The sequence below is a fragment of the Sander lucioperca genome, chromosome 9 (assembly GCF_008315115.2).
Source record: "Sander lucioperca isolate FBNREF2018 chromosome 9, SLUC_FBN_1.2, whole genome shotgun sequence".
Lineage (NCBI taxonomy): Eukaryota > Metazoa > Chordata > Actinopteri > Perciformes > Percidae > Sander > Sander lucioperca.
This window is the reverse complement of record NC_050181.1, coordinates 18,167,956-18,192,116: the sequence shown is the minus strand read 5'-3', so window position 1 is coordinate 18,192,116 and position 24,161 is coordinate 18,167,956. Positions and strand designations below refer to the sequence as shown.

The 24,161-nt window shown below is 40.4% G+C and overlaps 1 protein-coding gene across 14 annotated transcripts in view; it reads left to right on the top strand.

Moving 5' to 3' along the window:
- The window catches only part of pard3ab (par-3 family cell polarity regulator alpha, b), a 354,566-nt gene that overhangs the window by 202,917 nt on the left and 127,488 nt on the right, over positions 1-24,161 (top strand). For 11 of the 14 annotated variants that reach the window (XR_004898393.1, XM_036005563.1, XM_036005564.1 and 8 more), the window contains 4 exons: positions 4,263-4,298; positions 8,009-8,056; positions 17,307-17,495; positions 19,089-19,259. Coding sequence is in view for 13 of the 14 variants with exons in the window: in XM_036005563.1 (XP_035861456.1) it covers positions 4,263-4,298; positions 8,009-8,056; positions 17,307-17,495; positions 19,089-19,259 (444 nt within the window). In the remaining variant the exon portion in view is untranslated. The remainder of the gene's footprint in view (positions 1-4,262; positions 4,299-8,008; positions 8,057-17,306; positions 17,496-19,088; positions 19,260-24,161) is intronic. The other 3 variants (XM_031292479.2, XM_031292477.2, XM_036005561.1) reach the window with 1 other exon arrangement.

Below are 24,161 nucleotides of genomic sequence, written 5' to 3'. Positions count from 1 at the left end.
ACGCAGGACAGGTCGAAGGCAGAGAGTGAAAAACACACTTAGCTTGAATATCAATCAGGCCAAATCCTCACACATTACATTGTACAAACAGCAGTATAAATGTGTGTGTGTGTGTGTGTTTTTTTTGGATGCTACTGCTGTCACTCAGTCGGGACAGATCCCACTCACAGCTTGCTCAGTAATTCATGCAAATCTCTGCTAATTTAGTTGGTACATTTGTTACAACTGTTTCCTTGCCTCAAGGTTGTGTTTTTACAAGACGCCAGATGTCACACTTAATCATCTTTGCAGAAAAGCAGGATTGATTTACGGCACATCTGGACCCAACTCAAAGTTGTTTGTTAAGGAAGTGAGCTCGTAATGGCCGAGACGAAATCAAGGCGGCAGAAGAGTGAGGTTTAAGCGTAGTTTGTTTTCTCAGTGTTAGCGAGCTTTAACCCTGGTGTTGTCCTTGGGTTTTCACTGTTTTTAATATCAGAAATATTGGTTTATATCAACCAAATTGCCCAAAAAATAACACAGAAGAATGGATGTACGTGATATGGAAGCCATACAACATTCTTCGCAGGTAAAATGAGTGATTGCATCCATTGAATTTTGGGTGTTTTATTCAATTTTATAGCATTTAAAAAAATAATTAAATGTCTCCTGACATAAACGGTGATTCACTCAACATCTTCTGATCTGAACTATTTGTCGAAATAATTCATAATTTCTGCTTTTTTTAAACTCAGAATTAGATATGTCATTAACATTAGGTTTATTTGCTATGAATAAAAAAAGCACTGAAAAAAAGGGGATGTGGTTTAAAAAAAAGGGTCAAAAGCATCAGAAAAACTGAAAAAGCGCCAAAAAAAGTTCATTTTCAATTTTTAACCGGAAGGACAACAAGTTGATGGTGGACGGGAAGACAACACGAGGGTTAATTCACATTGGCATTTACTCCACAGCGACTGCCTCTCGAACCCCGCTAACTGGCTTTAACACACGCCTTATCCAAGTTGCAACAAGAGTTATGGCACCAAACAGCCTTAACCCCCCCCCCTGTGGTCATAGAAATGGTCTCTGCAAATGGTCTCTCAGCAGTCACCGGGGCCATTAGAAGCACAAGCAGTCATTTGCTTGCAAGTCGTGTCAATCAAATGGCTTATTGGTGACAATTATCACAGCAAGGGATGCAGAGGAGGCTATTGGCTGGCTGTCGCCACGGGCCAAGTTAGATGAGAGGAGCTGCCACGCTGGTCGATACTCATCTGGAGATTAGAGCGGGGCTCTGAGTCCGGCTGACTCTGCGTAGCTGGTAGTTAGACGGCAGGATTTATTTGATCTGTGGTTGTCAGTCGGAGAGGGGGGAGAAGATGGAGAGGAGAGGGGGGAGGGGGGGGAGAGGAGAGGGGAGAGAAGGTGGAGAGGAGAGGGGGGGAGAGGAGAGGGGGGAGAAGGTGGAGAGGAGAGGGTGGAAAGGGTGATGTGTCAGAGTCGAGATGGGACTCGAGGGAGGTGAGGTCCAGTGCTCAAAATGAGCACTTTCAGTCTTTATTCAAAGCGTTTTCTCATGGGTGTTAGAGCTGGGGAAGACTAAACAGTATGTCAGTTAACAATAGCATACATTATATCCAATCCAATCCACTTTATTTATATAGCACGATTAACAAACACAAGGTTTCCAAAGTGCTGCACAAAAAGATAAAACAGAAATAAGTAAAATAAATAAAATACAATATGACAAACACAATACAAATATGCAAGTATACACATAAGATCAACACTCTACCAGGAGTTAAAAGGCCAAAGAAAAGAGGTGTGTTTTAAGAAGATTTTTAAAATTAGACAGAGTGTGCTCGTACTTGCGTGTGCCAGTTAAAAGACGTGCAGCAGCATTTTGTTCCAGTTGCAGCCGAGCAATGGAGGACCCACTAGCCCCTATATTAAGTGCATTACAGTAATCCAGCCGAGTGGTCACAAAGGCGTGGATTACTGTTTCAAAATGCTGTCTCTGAAGGACTGGTTTGATTTTTGCCAGCTGCCTTAGCTGGAAAAAGCTGGACTTCACCACAGCTTTAATCTGGCTGTCAAATTATAACATATATAATGTATAATAATATAACAATAAAAACACAATCTACATGGCTAAATTGAGCTTAATCAAAACAGAAGAGAGGCACATAAGTATGAATTCAAAATGGCAGTTACTAAGCTTTATATATTAAACCTAATGTAGTGTAATGAAGCGATAAAGTCAACAGCTGTTGTATTATTTGTGCAGCTACCACATGCAGCAGGTATAAAAGAAGAGGCCTTACATTTAATTCACTAATGTTTATAACTAGGGTTGGCCATCATTTTGATTTTAACAATATTTATTCCAATTCCCATTCTTCCATTCAATTCCGGACTTATTGATTCTTAATAATAATAAATTGAATTTATATAGCGCTTTTCAAGGACTCATAGTTGATTCTTGATTGTGATTCTTTGAGGGGTGGAGTTGAAACGGGTCACCTGCTTATTTGACAGATAAGAGGAACATTTTATTGTGATTCAATGGTGATAAGCCAGACTAGAGCTCCGCTTACTATGCTCCAAGGCTGCAACACCACAAGTGCCTGGAAGTACGGTGGTCACTACGGAAACCAAAAGTTGCGCGTGTTAAATTTGGAACCGATGATAGGATTCAAAACCAAATTTTCAAAACGATTCCAATAAAAACGATTCTATTAGAATCGTAATTTTTGAACCGGTTCTCGATGCCTGATCCTATTTATGATCTGTGATTGGACAAGCTGAGCAGCCTGTTTTATCACTCATCTGAAACCTTAGCCATCTTGCAAATAACGAATGAAATTGGTTATTGATCTTTCCACATTAATGGTCATCTAACAAAATAATTGCTTTGTAAATTGTTTTTACTAATAGGGCTACACGGTATGAGGAAAATATGCGATAATGTTGCTAACGATATTACATGTGATAAATAAACAGATATTAAAGTGTACTCAGTTCTGCTGCTTTCAGTGTTCTGCTAAAACACAACAAACTGCTTGTTGAATATAAAAGAAATGAAAGGAAATAATTTCTAACATTCTTTTGTTGAACCAATAAAACATTGAATATGGGCCCCCACCTGTAAGCTTTTCTAGCTTCTTTGGGGGACCCATTCACTCTACCCAATTGATCCTGTACCCCAACTGTATTGTATTGAAGTGGTATTGTAAATAAATGAAATGAATTGAATATAAAAGGCAGCACTAAAAAAGAATGCATTTTAAAGTGCAGTTTTCTAATGATATAAAAATCGGAGTTTCTTTCCCGATATGTCTCAGCCTTTTGCGATATGTGTATTGCGCTAGTTAATATTGCCATGACCATTACAAAACGATATATTGTGCAGCCTTAATTACTATGCTAATATGCTATCATATATCAGGCACATGTGACGCAACATCATTCGTCATCAATTATTTCATTGATAGAGAAAGAGCACGGTTTATTTCCTGCAGATTGTTTGAATATTATACTTATGCACTGTCAGTTTTAAATCAAAGTATAGAATCAATTATTTTGCCCCAAAATATATGCAGAACATATATTTTTCAACCTTGAGTAGGACAGCGTGCATATAGAGAGACCAAACCGTGCAAATGTTTAAAGATCACTGCTGCTCACCAAATAAAGTCTTGTTCAAAGTGTCCATCATGCAATGCATTTTTCAATATTGCACAGATCAGAGTGTGTAAATGCTTTTTTCAAAACTCAAGCAGAAAACAGTCCACAAAGCTCTTCCTTTTGCTGGCAAAGCTTATTGCTGTGAGCTCATCTAGGTCACTTGCATGTGGTGAAAGCAATCTGGATGAACTGAGAGTTTCTCTTTTTAACAGCTGGACAGTGAGAGGACACTGGTTGGAGACACTCTAGAGAGAAAATCAAACTGTAAAGGTAGCAGGGTTCAAAAATAGGTTTCTATCCGCCCTCTCCTCAGTAGAGATTGTGACATTCTTTTGTCCTTGCAAAGCTACAGTTGTTTCTGACCCACAGTTTATATTTGAAGTCTGAGCACACGCTACCCAGCCATCACTGCACAGCTGTCTGCTGAGATTGATCATTTTCATTTCCTGCATCCTTATTTACTTATCACACCGCTTCCACTCATCCATACGTTTGTCTTTTCACGGCTTCTTGTGTGCTGGACTTATATTCCTGTCAATAAATATGTGTGCTTGATTACTTTTGGTTCTTCTGCCCCCCCCCCCCCTGTCCTCTAGAATGCTGAGCCCCAGATGCAAAGCCCCAGAGATGTGGTAAGACTCCACCCCAACACTAGCCTGCAATCAAACCCACTTCCCCAAACCTCTTCCTCCTCTTCCTTTGCACGGATGTTATTAATCTCTGCTCAGAGAAACACAGAACGTTATCACCCAGTTGGGACAAAAACAATATATTATGCATCCCGGGCCCACTAGTAAACTAGCTGGTCAATCAAAGTGCAAGTCACTAGTCATGCATATACATTTTAGTCAGTAACACTAATTTTAATCTCCATCCAGAGTTGCTCTAACAAATCACAATTTCATGGTTCATCAGTATGGATTGTTCAGGCTGCGCTGCAGAATAATTCGCTCCATCACTCCCCTCGGAGCTGTATTTGTCAGTGAAGGTGGAAACACATGGGAGTTTGCTTTAGTTGTCGGCTGTGGATAGGGTTGTCAGTTTGGCCGTCTTGCAGCAGACTCGCTCTGATATGGGAGGTGAATAACAAACAGTCTGTTTAGTTTGGGGTTTTACTTTATTGAGGGGGAAAATGCAGTCAGAGCTGGCTGCGACTCTCTCAGTGCCATGCACAGAAACTTTGACACCCTTGACAGATGACGCCATTTGTAATAGAGGCACTTGACATATATAGCCTCATATATCATATCCATAAATACCCAGGCACCAGATGCAAGAAACATTCATAATCTTGGGATTGTGCCCTGCAGATAGTAGTTTTAGTATGGTAATCTACCTTCTGTGAACAATCAGCTATCAGCAGGAAAACTGTGACTCTTACTGTTATAGTAACAGTGACAACTCTGCAGTCAGCCTCACAAACAAGGCTCCAGTCCCCCCCCCCATTGCTTTCTGATTCCGATTCTACAGTACAGTCTCTATGGCGTGAGCGTTACTTGTCACAACGTCGCCTAAAAGCTTCTCCACCACAGCAGCTGTTAAAAGCTCATCTGTCTTTACTGTTGATATTAAAAGGCTATTCAGATTTCCATAACTCCCCCATTTACATAGCGAACTTGAGTTGTAATTTACCAACCGCAGACTTCACGTCTTCACATCTGGCCCTACCTTCAGCTTACATCTGGCCAAGTGTAAGTAATTGGTTGCGTTCTGTGCGGCACGCTAGAAGTGTAATTGGCCGGTTAATTTGATTGGCAGTGGTACCTGCCAGCTGTGTGGATGATCCTCATCATCAAGGAAGGAACGTTATGGCAGGGCATTGACGATTACTGTGGTTGCAGCTGGCACATGTCACACGTGCACACATGTTTCAGACATTGACGATGTGTATCATTCCATCAGCCTTAACATGAGTAGAGGAAGACCCCCTAGAGTTCTACTGCTGCTGCTTTGTTAGGCTACATTTACATTGCTACGTTTTGGTTTAAAAACAAATATCTTTTCTTACATTGACACCTCATTCCCCCTGCTCTGGCGTTTCCCCCTCTCATTCCCCCTGCTCTGGTGTTTCCCCCTCTCATTCCCCCTGCTCTGGTGTTTCTGAGCCCCTAAACCGGAGACATTAGGAAACACTTCTGACCCATTTTGGTTTGGAATCTGCGGGGTTGTGTTGCAGTCTCAACGGCCGCAAAAGGAGACCTTTGGCAACACAGACGCTGATGCCAAAGTTCCGCCGCCTGATTGGGTCTTATTGGTCACGCCGTCTCGTTCTTTGAGACTAAGCTACTAACGTTACCATGGTAACTACCAGCAGTGGATGGAGTACACATACTTCCTCTGTTTACACCGGCACGCGCATGCCCAGTATACCAGAATGTTGATGATATATTTTGGTTTGGGCGTGTTAGTTTAAGCGGTGATTAGTTCTTCTACTGGAGCTAAAAACATTTGTGTTAACAGAGATCGCCTTGGGCTCAAAACTCCGAAAAACCAAAACGTAGCAATGTAAATGTAGTGAGAGTTTGCAACACTGTGTAAATGTCACATTATTAGTTGGTTGCATTGTATGTTGGCATCCCAATCTACACTAGCAGTGAGAGATAACTTGATTTTTAAGGGACTTGCCCTGAAATCATAGTTTTAAGTTTTTTTTACTTCCACGTATTTGTGCTCAAAGCAGTAGTTTCATTTTCTCTTAGTGGACGTTTACCATTTGGTCTCCTCTCACCTCACTCCTTCCCTCCCTTTCTAACTCCAAACCTCCAGATGAGCTTCTCTCCTCTTCCTCACCCTTTCCCAGAACATCAACTGCCACATAATGGATCCAGTGCCTTTCAGATGCTATCTGTTGTCAGGCACCTCATTTTAAACATCTCGCTGCCAACAACAACAACAGCAGCAGAGGCGCCGTAATGGTGCACAGCTTTAGATGCAGGGTGTGCATCTAACAGTGCAACAGCGGAGGCTTTTAATGGACAAGCATCCGTTTTCAAGTAATAGATACCTTTCGAGTAGATTAAGCAAGAATTGGATGTTGAGAGGTTGGGCGGCAGCTAATGATTATTTTCATTATCGATCTCTTGATCTGAGTCTAAATAGTTTCAGGAAATTGTAAAAGAAAAAAAAAAAATGCTAAAAAGTAGATTCCCAGAGCCTAAGGCGATGCCTTCAAATTGTTTTTTTGTTTTTGTTTGAAACCGTCAAAAATTTAAATGTTTTTTCCAATCATAATGATACAAAGCAGATAAAAAGCTGCACATCTTCACATTTGAGAAACTGGAACCAATTCGCCAATTCTGTTTAATAAATGACTTAAATGTTAATTTAATCCAAATTTATGTTGATTAACCAAATAATAGTTCCAGCACTGTGAAGAGAGATAACGTTTCAGAGTTGGAACCATTCAAGTTCAGTGAACTAGAATTGTACCAGGCAGCATTTGTGCAGAGACGTACTGAATCGTGACAACCTGCACAGTCACAGTATGCAAAGACACATGGGTAAAAATAAGACCCCACATAGTTTTTAATGCACCCAATGAACAGAATAGCATTTATGCTTTGTCACACTGCTAGTAGAGTGTATTATCTGTATGCATACCTACACAATGTATCCATTCAGACAGCTTGCATAAAGAGAGTTGATGTTACAGTTGGAGTTAAAAGAATAAAAGAATTTTCAGTCAATGTTACACGCTGGGATTAGAGCCTTAATGGAGCTTAAGTGTATCTGATGACCAATGTGTTACCAATATGGCTTCATTCCTTCTATTTTTCATCTCTTTGTACAGTTCAACAAAAATTGCAATTAATAACATAAAAACAGGCTAACAGAATATACTATGTAGACAGCTTTTAGACCTGCAGGTTTGCTGGCACTCCAGCTGGGGTTTTTGAGGTGGGCATGGCGTGACTCATCCTGTGAGAGAGAGAGCTCTGTCGAGGGTTACATGGCAGACAAAATGCAACAACTGAAGTGGAAAAAGCACTCACTTCGTGAAATCAGTCCAATGACCTGAAAATCACCCACATTTTCCCAGTAGTCCACTAGAGGCTGTCATTAGTTGTGTGACACTCTGTTGTATTCACCTTTTAAAATTATATCAAACTTTTTTTCCACTTTACTGTTTGTGTACAACAAAGCTAATCTCTACTTGATCCATTATCAATGCTTCGGTGCATTTGTGTTCCTTCCAACCCCTCAGCCATTCCTTTTACTTCCCTAACCATCCGTGTTAAATACTTTGCCACCTCACTCTATATTTAGTTCCTCATCACATTCCAGCGGTTTCTGTCTAAGTGTCCCTTGTGTCTAACATGTTGACTTTGACTGCTCCTTTTAGCATCCAAGGCAGCCCGTGACAGCTGGGAAACCCCATTGGCTGATTGAGGTAACTGCTGCATGACATCACCAGCTTGGGTCATTATGCTGTATAGGGAAACGGCTTTAAAGGCAAATGAGATACTTTGGTTGGCTTCACAAATAGACTGGGAGTCATTTAACCAATTCGATGCTTTGCCAATGGTCTGTAGAAACAAAACACGTTGTTGTGTTTTTCTCTTGTCTCTTTCTCAGCCACTCTTACCTTATCTTTGCTCTCATTTCCATTGTATCTCTCTTGTTTCTGTATTTGTTCCCTTCTCTCATTTTCACTCCATTCTTCCCTTCTTCCGCTTTCTTTCTCGCACACACACACACACACACACACACACACACACACACACACACACACACACACACACACACTTAAGTCACAAGAGGCAAATCCTCTTCCCTGCTCCTGGCTTCTACAATAGAGCACTGATCAAAGGCATCCGTCTTTACATGCCTGCCCTGATAGTTCCATAATGGGCCCATAACGTGAACATTGGGCTCCATTGTTTACGCCATTAGTCACACAGGCTTATGGAAAATTACTGCAGTGCTATATTGAAAAGCCATCAGCAGTGGCAGCAGTAACGCTGCCGCAACACCGTGCCAAGATGCTATCTATCACACGTTCATGTTTCCTCTCCCCCTCTGCACACAAAGCTGCTATGAAACGGCAATCTGTTAGCACGTTGTGCTGTAATGATAAGGGTTTTCTTGATGACATGATAAAGCATTCAGCATAGCAGAACATGTGTTGGCTGCTCATGAATCAGCATCAATATAATATGGAATGTCCGTAGAGCTCAACAGTGACCGCCCACTTTTTCAATGGTTCTGGTTCCGGAAGTGTTTTTTCCCCCATTCAATTGTTTGATTGACGTTTCAAAAATTGCCTATATAAAGACTTTTAAGCCCGGAACCAAGCCAACCAGCTACGAGATGAATCGTGATTATACAACATTTGATTCGGCAAGATACAAGACTGTACTGTACTGTTTCGTGGGTTCGGTAAAGGTTTCCGTGGAAACATCAAGATGGACCAATCGGAGACGTAGCTCTTAACGCTTAGGTTTGTAGGTAGTGTACTTTTTCTCCATAAGACCGCGAATAAAAACATGTTTTTCTTAATACAAGTTTGATTTCATACGGACCTCCAGCTTCTACAGGAGCAGAAACTTTAGTTACACAACCTTGTAACTTGTGGTCAGTCTACCTCAGAGGGTTTAGACATTATGACTAATAATCAAAATCCTTATAGAGAAAATCAATGGGATTGTTACTTCTGGGACCACACTGTTGAGCTCTATAGGTGTGGTGGCATTGCGTAGGATGACATGGTGGATACATGACATGTCATGTAACAGTTTAAAACATCTTATGACATATCACAGCCATTGAACTTCATTTGCAGTTCAATATAACCCTGTCAGTGTATGATCATTATGAACTTCAATCAGCAAAATAATAATAATAATAATAATAATATTGCATGACATACCATAACTGATGAAACAGCATAGTGCAGCATAAGGTTCTGTTTATCTAAGGACAATATAAGAATTGCATTAGCATTACTGTCTCATAATAAGCAGATCATTTCTCAATGTGCCAGAGTTTTTTTATGCCATATTTCATTCAAATGTACATGCTAAAGCCCAATTCATATATTGAAATATTGATGTAACAAAACTGTGTTGACAAGGTTCGGTCGTCATTCATGTCATTAAGGTAAAGACTATGTATTTCCATTGTAAGTTCCTTTATACTACTTCACTACAGTTCTTATGGAAATAGACTTTTTTACTTTAATTCATAAATATTGACGTACAACACATAATTATCTTATTAAATATAATATCTTATTATTGAGTAAATAATCCAACTGTATATAAAGTAGTATATAAAGTAATATAACACTCATTTCATCTAACGAGAACTTTTGTTTTTGACACATGTATACAAATTGCTGATAATACTTAGGTCATTTTCCCAAGTAAAAATAACCCTTTACTCATAATTGAATGCTTTTACATGGTAGCATAGCTGCTTTTACCCGAGTACATGATCTGAATACCACTGCTTGTGTGCATAAGGTAGAGTTTCTCACATAACAGAGAATCATTACAATAGTAACATAACTTTGTATCATTATTAGCACAATAGGATAGCCGCAGTGATTAATGGTTGCAGCCCTGTAGCGGCAGGCTCGATGCTTTTTTTGTTTTCTGTAGCAGCCTCTTGGTGACACATACGAGTCAATCAGTGAGGGCCGTTCTACCACAGAACAGGCTCTCCTGCTTAATTAAAGGGACGTTTCAAACTGCCACCTGGCCCACACACACACACACACACACACACACACACACACACACACACACACACACATACACACATACACACACATTACAACCACCCATACAGCCCACTCCACACACACACTTGCAGTATAGAGTTACAAACATAGACTATACTTTTTACACATTACAAACTCTGAAACACCCAAGCCATATGGTGCACTTCACATAAACATACCTCAGGTGCACGTACACGACTACACATTCACACATAAGTATACTCACACACAGGCGCACACATACGCGGAGAGACATGGAGCAGCTGCTGGTGTAATTGCTCGGGTTTGGATGAGGTTATAAATGGTTTCTAGTGGGTTGTGGAGCGCTCAAGAGCGAGCCACATAGAGTTTGACTGTCCAAAGGGAGAGGGAGAGAGAGCTGGAGAGAAACCATCTGATTAGTTTGGGACAGAAAGTGAGGTGTGTGTGTGTGTGTGTGTGTGTGTGTGTGTGTGTGTCACAATCGATTCTTTGCCGTAATGCTATAGTCGTCATGTGTCAGTGGTGTGTGTTGGCAGTTGAAGGGGTGTGTGCAGGCACGTACACCGTATATAAGGATGACATTTGAGTGCACATGCTGTTTGTGTTAGTGTGCTTGTACTGACACATATCCACCTATAGATGCATACAGAACTGCCTTCTCTCTCGGTCACGCAACGACACACACACACACACACACACACACACACACATACACACACATTACAATATATACCTGCCTTCCTTCCTCTTTTCCTCCATGCTGTGCCACAGGTATTTGAAATTCATGGTCTATCAGCATGGAGCTACAGCGAGACGTGTCAGAAAGAGTGAGAGAAGAGAGGGGAGGGGAGTGAGGGTAAGAGAGAGTCTAAAATCTGAGTTTGGAATCGTGGAGAAAAAAAAGGGTAACAAAGAGAGTGGAGGACAGCTGAAGAAAGGGAGAGAGCATTGGGATTTGATGTGAGTCCCCATCCTTTTGGTTGTATAGTGTAGAGTGCGAGAGGAGAGAGGGATGAGGAGGGAGATAACGGGTGAGAATGGGAGTGGTAAATGTAGGAAGGGAGGGAGAGAGAGAGTCACAGTATGAATAAAAAGAGATAGTGCTACAGTTAGCAGCCAACAATGCTCTCCACGCCCGACTCCCCTTGACCAATTACACCCTTCGCTGCCTCCTTCTCACCCCCCTCTGTCGCTAAGCCCGTTTTTTTATACCCCAAGCGTCTCTTTCAGATGCCATCAAATCAACAGGTTTGTTTGGCCAAAGTTGAGCTTTTCGGGCACGGCAGTGAAGAGAAGTGTGTGTGAGTGTGGAGAGTAAACAAGAAGAGCGTGTTAAATGAGGAGTGATAATCATTTCATTTAATGCTAAAGATTTAGTGGAGGAGAAGAAGAGTGGAGCCTCTGAGGGTGAGAGTACATTTAGATGAGTAAAATGGGGGAGGTTCGGGGGTGGAAGGCAAGGGAGAGAAAGGAAGGTGTTAAAAAAAATAGGGAGGGGGCAGTGAAAGGGGAGGCGACAGAAAGCAGTGGGTGTTGGATGAAGAGAAAGACGAAAAGGTGAAACGTGAGAATTGGATGCTGTATACATGTATAAACAACATGCATCCACACCAGTGTTTTTAGGTTGTATTATGTCTACACTTTAGCACCTGAACAGGAAAATGCTAAAGGCCTTCTTCTTTGTCCTCTTTCAGCTGGCAAACTACAAAAGACAGGGGTAGTAAAGACGAGCCCAGAGATTCAGCAGTCCTCTCCTGCTATACTGTGTTTTAAAGGGGACCTATTATGCTTTTCAGTATTTCCTGTCATTTCTATAATCTAACAATGAACAGATTTTCATGTTAAACGTGGCCAGAGTTTCAAACGATAAGGTAAACGTATTTCGGAGAAATCCTGTAAGCAAACACCTCCGATTCCCCAACGTTGTGAACGCTTCGCTTTTAACGTTTTAACTCTCAGCTGGATGTCACGTGACACTGAGCTGGGTTTCTATGATTGGCCCAGGCAGGCTATTGCAGTTTTTTTCTAGGCTACTGTTGTGTTTACATAGGACTAGCTACATGCTAAGTCAGGGAAAGCTGTAATCTTGGCTGTTATTGTTGTTAATTCCTCCCCAATTTCCAGTTGGGTAGTATTTGGTTCAGAAGCTTTTATCTGTCTTTTTTGACAGTAGAAAGTTCTGTTTTATTCCACAATCCACTAAATACAAGTAGCTGCATGCTAACACCAGAGAAACCTATAACCTTGGCTGCTAATTTTTCACCCAATTTCGAATCACATTACTGCTGAAATATGTCCGGTTGTGTCGTTTTGGTTCAGAGTCCTTTATTTTAGATTTTTCACGGTACAAAGTCTCGCTGTATACTCCGTTGCCGTCAGTCTCAGACTCTAACAGAGTGCAACGACAGCGGTGATTGCAGAGACTCGCGGACATGTGGAAACGCCCTTACCAATCAGAGCAGACTGGGCTTTTTTGGGAGAGGGTGCATAAAGAGACAGGCGCTTCAATAGAGCGTCTCAGACTGAGGGTGAGTAAGGGAAAAAATATGATGGGTATGAGAGATATAAAGTGTTTTTTGAACATTAAAGCATGTAAACATCTTCTAGTAGAATCACGAAATACAAGTCTGAATCTGAAAACAGTATATAATAGGTCTCCTTTAAAACAGCCCAACTCATGATTTAGTCGTTTTTTTTATCTACTTGCTTTTCTATTTCTGTTGTCAGGCAACTATACAAGCAGAAAATTATCATTTTCCCTTGGCCTGTAGATGCCACCTGTTACCCAGACGAACAGTACTGTATTTCCTATGATGCTGTGCTAAGACGTCGGTCAAATCAAGTTGTTAAATTGTCTTCATTAATGTCACTGAGCATGCTTTCCAAAAGCTGTGTCCACACTAGAATGTGAGGTTGGTATTTTCAGACCGTTTCAAAAAAAGCTCAGTTTCGGATGGCACAAACACCAGCTTAGTGCCAAAAACAAAGAGGAAACGATGGCTCCTCATATTTAGGGGTTAGTATGAACATACTCTTAAAATGAAATGGCATGATGAAGAAAGAGAAAAGAAGGTGGACATGCAGAGACGGTGGAAACGAGGGTTAGAGAGGGGAGTCAGCACAGAAAAGACCAAGGGGGTAAGCTTCTCCTCGGAACGCGTACCTTCTATGGCGCCATTTTGATACTAACAAGCACTCACCTCCCGTTAGCATCCCATTGACTGCCATTCATTTTGACGTCACTTTGACAGAGAATAACTTTACATCTGAAGAGTTTAAAGACTCTATTTGTCCATTGTTTATTTCTAAAGAAACACAACAATGTATAAAAGGCTCCATTACCTTGTACCTCACGTTATGGCTCCGTAGTAGACATTTTTATAAAAATAGGCTAACGATTGGGTCATAACCACGAGACTTACTGTCTCATAGTAGAGGAATTACCGTATAGTACAGGAGAAGCTCTCAGGCAGTTTGGACTAACATTAGCTGTTTAAGTTTAATTACTAATGTTAACTATCATTTTAGTGATCAATAATTAGCCTGTGTCTATGTTATCTCCTTACATATACCTACGCTCTCCGTCTCTGCTAGATTGGGAATGATTGAGATTTCTCTTGGCACAGCTACCAGAAGACTTCCAACTTTCAGACAGGTTGCTCACGTCACATCTACGTCTTCAAGCTCAGTTGGAGGCTGCTCAGTAACGCTCAGCCACCACCGGAAAAGTGACTTCACTGGTCTCCGTCCAGAGACACGGGATCTGTTGGTCCATTTTATATATGTCAATGGAAAAGACAGCCTAAATAAGCAGTGGGAGAGGGTTTGAATAAAGCAAAATAAAGTAGAGAGCAGTATAAAGAGACAGGTGAAAAAAGGTACGGGTAGAGAAAGAAAAAGAGTGAGAGATGCAGACATACAGTGAAAGAGGTGGCAGTGCCTGTCTCCTTTTGTGTTCCACTTGAATTCATCCCATTCTGTCAGCCTTTCATTCACACTCCCTCGCTCGCTCACTCTGTCATTGTCATGCTGGCACTTTCTCATTCTTTTCCCCCCTTTCTTTTCGGCTTCTCGCCTTTTCACCCTCGCTCTATTTGTCTCCGTCCCTCCTCTCGAGCTCATCACTCTTCTCCCTCCCCTTACCTTCGTTCAACTCCTCTTACTTTCTTTCCTTCCTCCTCTGCCTGTGTTTCATGGGTTTCTATTTTTGCTGCCTTCTCTCTTTCCTGTCTTCAGTACCATCAATCAGGTCATTTAAAATACCAAAGTACTGTATTTTAAAATGGCTATATGTAAAGGTAGAGCGGAACAATTTGAGGAAAATATCTCGTTTGGATTTTGTATTGTTGTTATTGTGATTATTCTCATAAATTCATCTCCAGGCCTGTTTTTTTGTCTACATGGTGTTAAACAACTGGTATTTTTTTGTGGTTAAGCTTTTATTATTAAACATAACCACAAATGTATTTCTATGTGAAAAAAATCAGATATTAGTTGTTTTTTTTCCAAACCAGTTAGTTGGAAAAAGGCCAAAGGCCAAGTAATCATAGCTAGTTTGCTATTGAAAAAGTAATACCGTTTGCTCATATTTAGTGTGCAACTATTTAGCTTGTTGCTCACAAGGTACTGTAGGTCATGTCTGAACAACATAATATTGCTAATGATACAGTTGTCAGCTCTGCACTTTAGCTGCTTGAGCTAAAGTTTTGTTAGCTTCACAGACTGACAGGCCAAGCTACTTCACAGCTTTAAATAAGTTGACTTCCCTTTTCAGAACTTACAATGTAATACGCTTAAAACATTGATATGATGTGCTAAGAAGTTTACCTGGAACATAATAACTGGTGTTCACTTTCCATCAACCGTTGTTCATGCTTGTCAATGACCAAGCTAACTGCTAACAACTGAAATGAGCTAACGTTACAGTGTTAGTAGCTAGACTCACCACTCTCGTCTTTCTGAAGACAACTTTCTGGCTTATTAAACATCTAAATTAATTGCGTTTCTTTTCCTGCGAAAAGCATAAATAGTGCAGACGAGACGATCCCTCACTATACAGTTCACTTGTAGTTTAAGAGGATTATGTCTTAAATTCATTTTCAGGTAGAATGAATTGGACTTGAGGTTCCAAAATAATTAAATTCTTGTTGTCTTACGTGTTATTATTCCTCCTCAGCATTTCCCATAAGCTGTGTCTGATATCAAATTGGCTGTTTTTCCTTCTTTGTTTTTAGTTAGTTAGCATTCATTTGTCTTTCTAAAACATGCAGACACCCTGACAGTGCTCTCCATGCTTGCCCTTCCTTCATTCCTTCCTACCCCATACATCCTCATTTTGCCCTTCTTCTCCTCTTCTGTCTCCCCCCACCTTCTCCCCACTTTGCCTTTCCCTCCATCCCTCTTTCTCCCTCCTCCATTCAACCCAGAGCAATTCCATCTCTCTCCCAGCAAACAAAGGGAGCTAATGACATGCTGACACCGAGCCCGATGATTGAATTCATTAGGCGTGCACAATAATTGCCAGGCGTGAGTGTGCACGCACCCATCTATTCAGAGGACAGCTGTCAAATAACAAGCAAGAGAGAATAGCTTTTTATTGTTGAGCTGGAAGAGAGAGGGAAAATGAATATGGAGAAAGAGTGATAGAAGCACCTGTTGTAGAGAGAGAGAGAGAGAGAGAGAGAGAGAGAGAGAGAGCACTCAGCATGCCAATTAGGCTGCTGTGTTCATGCGGGGTTATTGGGAAGTTTACTGCCTGTGTGACGCACTCAGTATCACGATCCAGGTGCATAACATGTATGAATTTGTTCTTTGGGCAGTGTGTGTTTCTTTCTAAACTCTTTGAGTTTTAGACCTTTGAAATAAAGACATTTTTAGTGTAGTGTGTTTATTCTTATGGGCTGAAATAAGTTTAGAACTTGGGTTTAGGCTTAACATCAACATTATGACTGCCTGGGGTTAAAGTTGGGTATGTAATACTGAAGGACAGAGACTTGGGATAAAAACAATAGAACATTCAATAGAGCATTTTTAATCCAACTATAATCCATAACATTTGTTATTGGGCATTACAAGATTTTCCGAATCCGTTTCAAATTATTTTTGTTTAAACACTAGGTATGAGTAACAGTGAGTCAGTATGCACTCAATAATATATTATAATGTTACCGGCAAAAATGTCCTGACAGATGTACAGATATGAAATGAGACCAATATTTTTAAATCAACAGTTTCTATTCTTGGCTGCTTCACAGTACAAGCTCTTAATCTGCATAAATTTGGCTTTATGCCTTGCTTTTACTGTACATGGCACACAAACAAGTGTTTAATTGGCGGCTGTGGCTCAGGAGGTAGAGCGGGTTGTCCACTGACTCGTTGCATGGTTGGCGGTTCAGTCGACTACATTACGTCCAGCTTAGGGTTGGGCGAACTGTCTACCGGGTTGTCTACTGAATTGGCATATGATGACGTCAACAGTGAAACGTTGTAATGGAAAATAATCACCAACGCTGAAATCACTGAAAACTGAAGCCACTAAATCCACCAGAGTTTAAAATTACAACACAAAGAAAGCGGAAATTGACTGACATCCGGCCGAGAAGAGAGAGATCCGGCGGAATTTCCGGTGGCACCGGAGCAATCCCGGAAGTGGAACGTCGTGGATATAGACTACCCTTTGGTTAACCACAGGAACATGGGGAAAGCATGGCAAGGCTGAAGGAGCTTTTGTTGTATTGCTTCTGGCTGGAATAAATGCATGCATGTTATGGTATAAGAGCTTTGAACTGTTTTTAAATGGATCTGTGATCTGCTGTTGCTGGGTTGGGTTATTAATTATGATATTTTATGTTATTCAAGATACAGTAGGTTTGTTTTGCTGTGAAAGTCTAGAATCTGACTCTCCCTGTGTTTTTCTTTGTTCCCCCTCTTCCAGAAGAGCGAGGAGGACGAGTTGGTCCTGACTCCAGACGGGACCAGAGAGTTCCTGACCTTTGAGATCCCCCTTAGCGACTCCGGTTCAGCTGGGTTGGGTGTCAGCGTCAAAGGCAATCGCTCAAAGGAGAACCACGCTGACCTGGGCATTTTCGTCAAATCCATCATTAATGGAGGGGCAGCCTGCAAGGTACGATACAGTCTGCGGTTATTAATAGAGGCTTTGAGTGGAAATGAAAAGAAAGATTTAAAAGTGGGGTCTTATTCTTCTAAGAAACCTTTTTTTAACTAGCTTGAGGTAATCAATCAATCAATCAATCAACATTTATTTATATAGCGTTTAGTACAAGAATAAAACATAACTAACAAAAATGAATAAGTTTGGATCTAAAAAGAGCTACATCTGCAATAGTGCAAATGTCAGGTTCCAAATTCTCAGGGCAGCAACTGTGAAGGCGCGATCACCCCACAATTTGTACCTTGACTGTGGGACCTCTAAAACCAGTTGATTATGGTAAGATTATATCAGTCCTGGAAACCATGTTCTGTATATAAATTAGTGAATAGTTTCTATTTATAGGTATTTTGTTCTTACAGAGTGGCACTCACCCAAAGTTTAGGATCCGTGAGACAGTGTATGCAGATGCAGAAATACCAGGCTTTATAGAACATCTTAACACCTACTAAAACAATAGGTCTTAAAACTGCAGTGAGTACAAAGCTTTGTCACTTTGTCACAAGGGCAATGCATGCACAGAACAGCCAATAGGAACGCTCTTTCCCTGAAATGACCTGTGATTGACCAAAGTCTCCTGTAAGGACTAGATTTTCTTTAAGCCTGAATACAGAGCCAGGAGCAGCTGCAGAAGTCTAGTTTTCTCTCAGACCACTTGAATTATAATATGCTGAAAGATTATTATGGAATTTTTGCCCAACAATGCCAGAAATAAAGTGCCAAAAACAGCTTTAATATCAACTTAAACATGTTCTGTATTTGTTTTGCAGCCACTATAAGTGGATTCATTCAGCAGTGGAATTAGAAGCTTCATAGAAGACAAAATGCTTATCTCTGCTTATCCTTTTATAGTGAGCTTCGCTCTTACATATTCTAGATAAACCCAACACCGTGTCTGTATAACTTGTGTAACCTGCACACAAAGACACACACACACACACACACACACACACACACACACACACACGTAAAAGGTCATAGAAGGCATTAAGTGTAACTTTCTGATATCTGCGGACAATCTGTCAGAAAGTGACAGAATAAGAGACCGATGTCATGCAACAAATTGGGTACATCCAACTGAGTCAATATTTAAAATCCCTCCATATGTCCTTAGCAAGGAAAGTGAAGTAAAATGACTTTTCTGTTCCTCAGCAACTACAGTACAAAGAAAAGCTTCATCGGTGATAAAAACCTATTAACACAAAATGCGCTATTTTCTGTTGCTGTCTGTAGTGCTGCGCTGCTGCAGTCAATTTCAATAGACTTTCGACTTAATTGTTTTTCCCACAAACCAGCTTGTGTTGACAGAACATAATAATGGGCTGTAAAGCACACTTCTCTGTAAAAGATTAGATCATAGAAACAGGATACTGTCTGTGAGTGAGACTGTTAGTCTGATGAGATAAAGGTTATTGTTAAACTGGGAGATATGGCTGCTTTTCATTTATCACACATGTGCTGTTTGGTAGTTGGAAAATCACAGCCTCCATTCTGTGTACAGTTAGGAGTTTAAACACCAAAAGAAACACTTTTCTTGCTCACCAATAGGACGGCCGGCTTCGAGTGAATGACCAGTTGATTGCTGTGAATGGGGAGTCGCTATTGGGCAAAACCAACCAGGACGCCATGGAGACGCTACGCAAGTCCATGTCAACGGAAGGCAACAAACGCGGGATGATCCAGCTCATTGTGGCCAGACGAGTGGCCAAAAGAAATGAGGTGAGGAAACAAAAATGAAAGCCGGATTGGATTGAGACCAGTGTGTGGCTGTGAATTCTTGCCATTTTAACTGTTCTCAGAAGAGTAGGGACAACATTTTGGATATACAGTATGTCTGAGTAGGATCAAGTCGGCGATAGCTATGTAGATAGCCTTTTCCGCCAAGAAATTTGGGCGGTTTTGTGTATGTTTGGCTTGGAAACGTACTGATTATCTGGCAACACTGCTTGTAGTACTAATCCTAAATTTCCATTATCCATTAACACTATGTTGTGGCGTGTCAAAAACCGTTGGCTACGTGCATAGCGTGTATGGTATCGATTAGCAGCTACACTGAAGGAGGAGCCGAATGGAACGGCATGGAAAAAAAACAGACGAGCTGAAATTAATTAGTAAAGTTAGTTAGGAGAAAATCTAGCTGGTAACTCTACTAGCCATGTTGGCTGGTTATCCAAAAAATAATTTTAAAGCCCCGGATTTTAAAATTAGTCAGATTAATATAGTACTCTGAAAGGAAATTGCCATTTCAACAGATTTTTCTGATCACCTAACCTGAATAATGTCATAGTTGCAGTCTGCATGATCGTAACACCTCGCATCACATGGGCTATATATAACAACGGCATCTAGATACACCTTATAGTCATTTTTTCATAGTTTTGGTAATGTATAATGATAGCATTTTACTTCCAGCTGCCTTTGCTGAGACCTGGAGGTGCAGCAGCATCATTAGATACATTTTGCAACAAATTAATTGGAACAGGCTCAATCTAATTCCATTTATTGATGATGCATGGAATTTTCTATATACTGAGCTTCAGAATGTTATTAATAAGCATGCTCCTTGGACCACAGTTAAAGTTAAAGGTAGTCACTTACCATGGGTAAATGGAGACCTTATTAATCTCTTTAAACAGAGGGATAGAGCTTGGTACAAATTTCGATGTACAAAATACACTGCTTATTTTTTATTTCAGAAATTGTCTTACGAATGATTTTAAAATCCCATGACGATTCTAGAAACAGGTTAATAATGTACTTGGGAGATCTGGGCGGGATACAACTAATTTGAACCTGAATAATGAAAGTATAGATGATCCAGCTACCATTGCTTAATGCTTTTAGTTTGCATTTTTCCCTAGCACCACAAGTACAGATTTCTACTTTTCAACCTGATCTGGCCCCTTGTATCCAGCCAGGCAGTTCTTTTTTTTTTTTCTTTTTTAGCCCAGCTGATGTGCAAAGGGCCATAAGTGAACTGTCCTCTATCAGTGGTGCTGGTCCAGATGGCATCGAGAATAAGTTCATTAAAATTGGATCTCATGTACTAGCAGTGCCATTGGCTTCACTTTTCAACCTTTCGTTCTCTTCTTGTAAATTTCCTTTAGCCTGGAAATGTGCCAAAGTTATCCCACTTCACAAGGGTGGCGATCCTGAAAATATTATTAACTACAGACCCATCTCAATTATCAATAGTGTTGTGAAAGTTTTTGAGAAAATAATCTTTTTCCAATTATCGACTTATTTATCTGACAATAACCTATTAACTCAATGCCAATCTGGATTCAGAAAACATTTTTCTACTACTACAGCACTTCTTAAATTTACCAATGATGTGTTTTCAAGTTTTGATAATCGTATGTGTACAGGTGCATTATTTTTAGATCTTACTAAAGCATTTGACTTAGTTGATCATTATCTACTCTTAGACAAATTGTATTCTGTTGGTCTGTCTACTTCTTCTTTGCTTTGGTTCAATTCTTATTTACACAATTGTCGTCAGTGTGTGTCCTTTGAGGGCAGCATCTGTAATTTCACTGGTATTGACAGAGGAATTCCTCAAGGTTCCTCTCTCGGGCCTTTACTTTTTTCGATATTTATCAATGATCTTCCGCGTAGCTGCACTGAATGTAATATCCAACTTTATGCTGATGACACGGTCATTTATTGTTCCAAACCTAATATTTATGACATCAGCACTACATTACAAAATGGTTTTGATTCCGTCCAGCGGTGGCTATTGGCCAACAAGCTTCTACTTAATAAATCAAAATCATATTTAATGCTTTTTCAAAAAAAGCCAAATCTTTCATTTGAAAATTCACTAAAAATTACATTTCTTGATCAAACTCCCATAAATCCTACTAGGCAGGTCAAGTATCTTGGCCTTTGGCTTGACTCTGATCTTTCTTTTAGCACTCATGTACATAATATAACTAATAAGCTCAACTGCTCATTTAGAATTTTATACCAATCAATTAACTGTTTTAATTTTCCTGTTAGAAAAAGAATTGTTTCTCAACTTTTACTGCCAATTTTGGATTATGCCGATATCGTATACCAAAATTCTACAGCCTCGTGCCTTCAGTCTCTTAACACTGCCTACAATAGCCTGTGTAGATTTATTCTCCGCTGCCCCTACAGAACACATCATTGTGAAATGTACCATCAACTGTCCTGGCTGACCCTACCAGATAGAAGGCGTTTTCATTGGTTACAATTTATTTTTAAATGCATTTATATGGACTATCCTTCTTATTTAAAACAATATCTAATCTTATTCAGCTCATTTTATAACTTGCGACACAATAACCAAATCTATTTTCTTATTCCTCAAATCAACAAAGAAATAGGAAGATATGCATTTCAATTACACCTTATGAGTGGACTAACCTTCCAATTTCAATTCGCTCTTTGATTTCCTTTCCAATGTTTAAAAATGCCCTAGCTCAACATCTTCAAAATACATGCAATTGCTTTTAATTTATTTATTTTTATTTTTTTAGATCTATGTGCTGGTTTGAGTGCACAGGTCAGGACAGATGCTGGAGCATTATTGGTGGCCACTAATGAAACCTATTTTAAGCTTGGTGCATTAATCTCTTACATTTATGTGTGCATACGTGTTTACTGGTGTCTAGATGTGTGTTTCGGTACATATATATTTCATGTGTTTACTTTGTTGAGGGAAGAGTGAGCAACCTTTGGAGAGTCTTGTATGAGTGAATGTCTTGTCTGTATGAGTTATGTATTATATATTTTTGCACTTACCATTATCGTAAAGTAAGCTGTTGTTTTTTATTGTTTTTTTTTTTTTTTTTTTTTTTCCTTTCTTCTGTTTGACTGCCGCTGTAAGGTCAATGTTAATTTCTGTATCTGGACTCGAGGACCCCCTCGAAAACGAGATCGTTCATCTCAAGGGGTTATTCCTCTTCAATAAATAAATGTCAAATATATTTTACAAAATGAAAATATGAAAATAAAACCCACATAAAATTGAGTTGTACTGCGTTGTAATGGTTTAAACCACTAACCACTAAAATGGTCTTATTTTGAATGAGTCAAGTCCAAGACCAGGACTAGTCGAGACCGAGTCAAGACCGAGTCCAAGTCAAGACAGAGTCCAAATGAGAGACTGTCAAGACTGAGAGAGAAAGGATCAAATTGGGCCATATTATTTTACTTTATGTATAACAATTTCAGTCACATAAAGCTGAAGTGCAGCTTCACATTTCAAATGATGAGTCTTTTTATTCTGGTGTAACAAGACTGCTACAGTCTGGACTGCCGATGGAAAAATGTAACATAAAATGTAAAATTGATATGTTCACATTCTTGAATTTATTACTTGTCTTGAAGAATCCATAGTACAAAGTGCTCGCTGACATTGTGTCACAAGGACATGTTAACATTAGTTATTGAGTAAAATGGGGGGGGGATTGCTTTCATTGACAGTTACTGCTCAGATTTGTCTTTACCAGCTGATCTGGGATTTCCAGATTGCAGTTTGGTCAAGAACTTTTGAAGACGTGAGAGTTTGAGATAAATGAAATGGACATTTTGAAACACATTGTGGCTGCCCAGGGGCGTCGGACTGGGGGGGGAAAGGGGACTGAGTACCCAGGGCCCAAAAAGATACTAGAATGAATAGCTGTAGATGCGGGGAGGGGCCCATAGAAAATGCCTTTCTACAGGGCCCAGAATTTTGTGCTACGCCCCTGATCCTGCCTACTCTATTTCAATATTGCCATTACGGATGCCACATATTTAATTGATCCAATGATACGGACTAGGGATGTTTGTGATCCTGTTTAAGTTTGTGTGTGTGTGTGTGTGTGTGTGTGTTTCCTGTAAAAAATTAAAATGGAACTCATCTGACACGGCTGTCCTAAATAAAGACACTTTTGTGAACGTGGAGTCATCAGGCACCGCTTTAATAGGACCCTTTCTGTGATACTGTAAATGTACAATACACCCAAAGCAAATCATTAGGAAATACCCTCATGAGCAGCAATGAGTCGTTTCATGAAATAAAAGTAAGTATTCAGGTCATAGAAGTTCACCAACCCCTCCCACGCACGCTCACCTCCCTGTAGGCAGCTGGAGAAAAGAAAAAACCATGGCTGCGAACTGAGCTACACAACTTCTTTTTTTTTTCTCCCCTCAATGTCATGTTTTTACATTCTCTGTACATCTTGGCCTGTCGCCTGCTTGAAAGCCGAGGCTGAGTCTGTGCACCGCTGCTGTGTGTCTGTATGGGCGCGCACGTCTGTGTGCATGTGTACGCCTCTGGCACTGCCTGGCTTCCCCACTCTCCTTTTCCAACCTGGTGTGTCAAAGTTTTGATTTCCCCTTGGCCCGTCTGGTAATTGAAAGCAGAGGCTAAGCCTGGAGGTGTGTTTTGTGTGTGTGTGTGTGTGTGTGTGTGTGTGTGTGTGTGTATGTGTGTGTGTGTGTGTGTCATTGTGTGTGTGTGTGTCATTGTGTGTGTACATACACACGTCTTTGTCTGCACACACACGAGTGTGTAGTTTGTGCTTTTGTACATCCTGCTTATGCATGTATGCATGTATTTGCAAGGATCTTTCTGTGTGTTCGTTTGCAACCAGATACCCTGCGTGC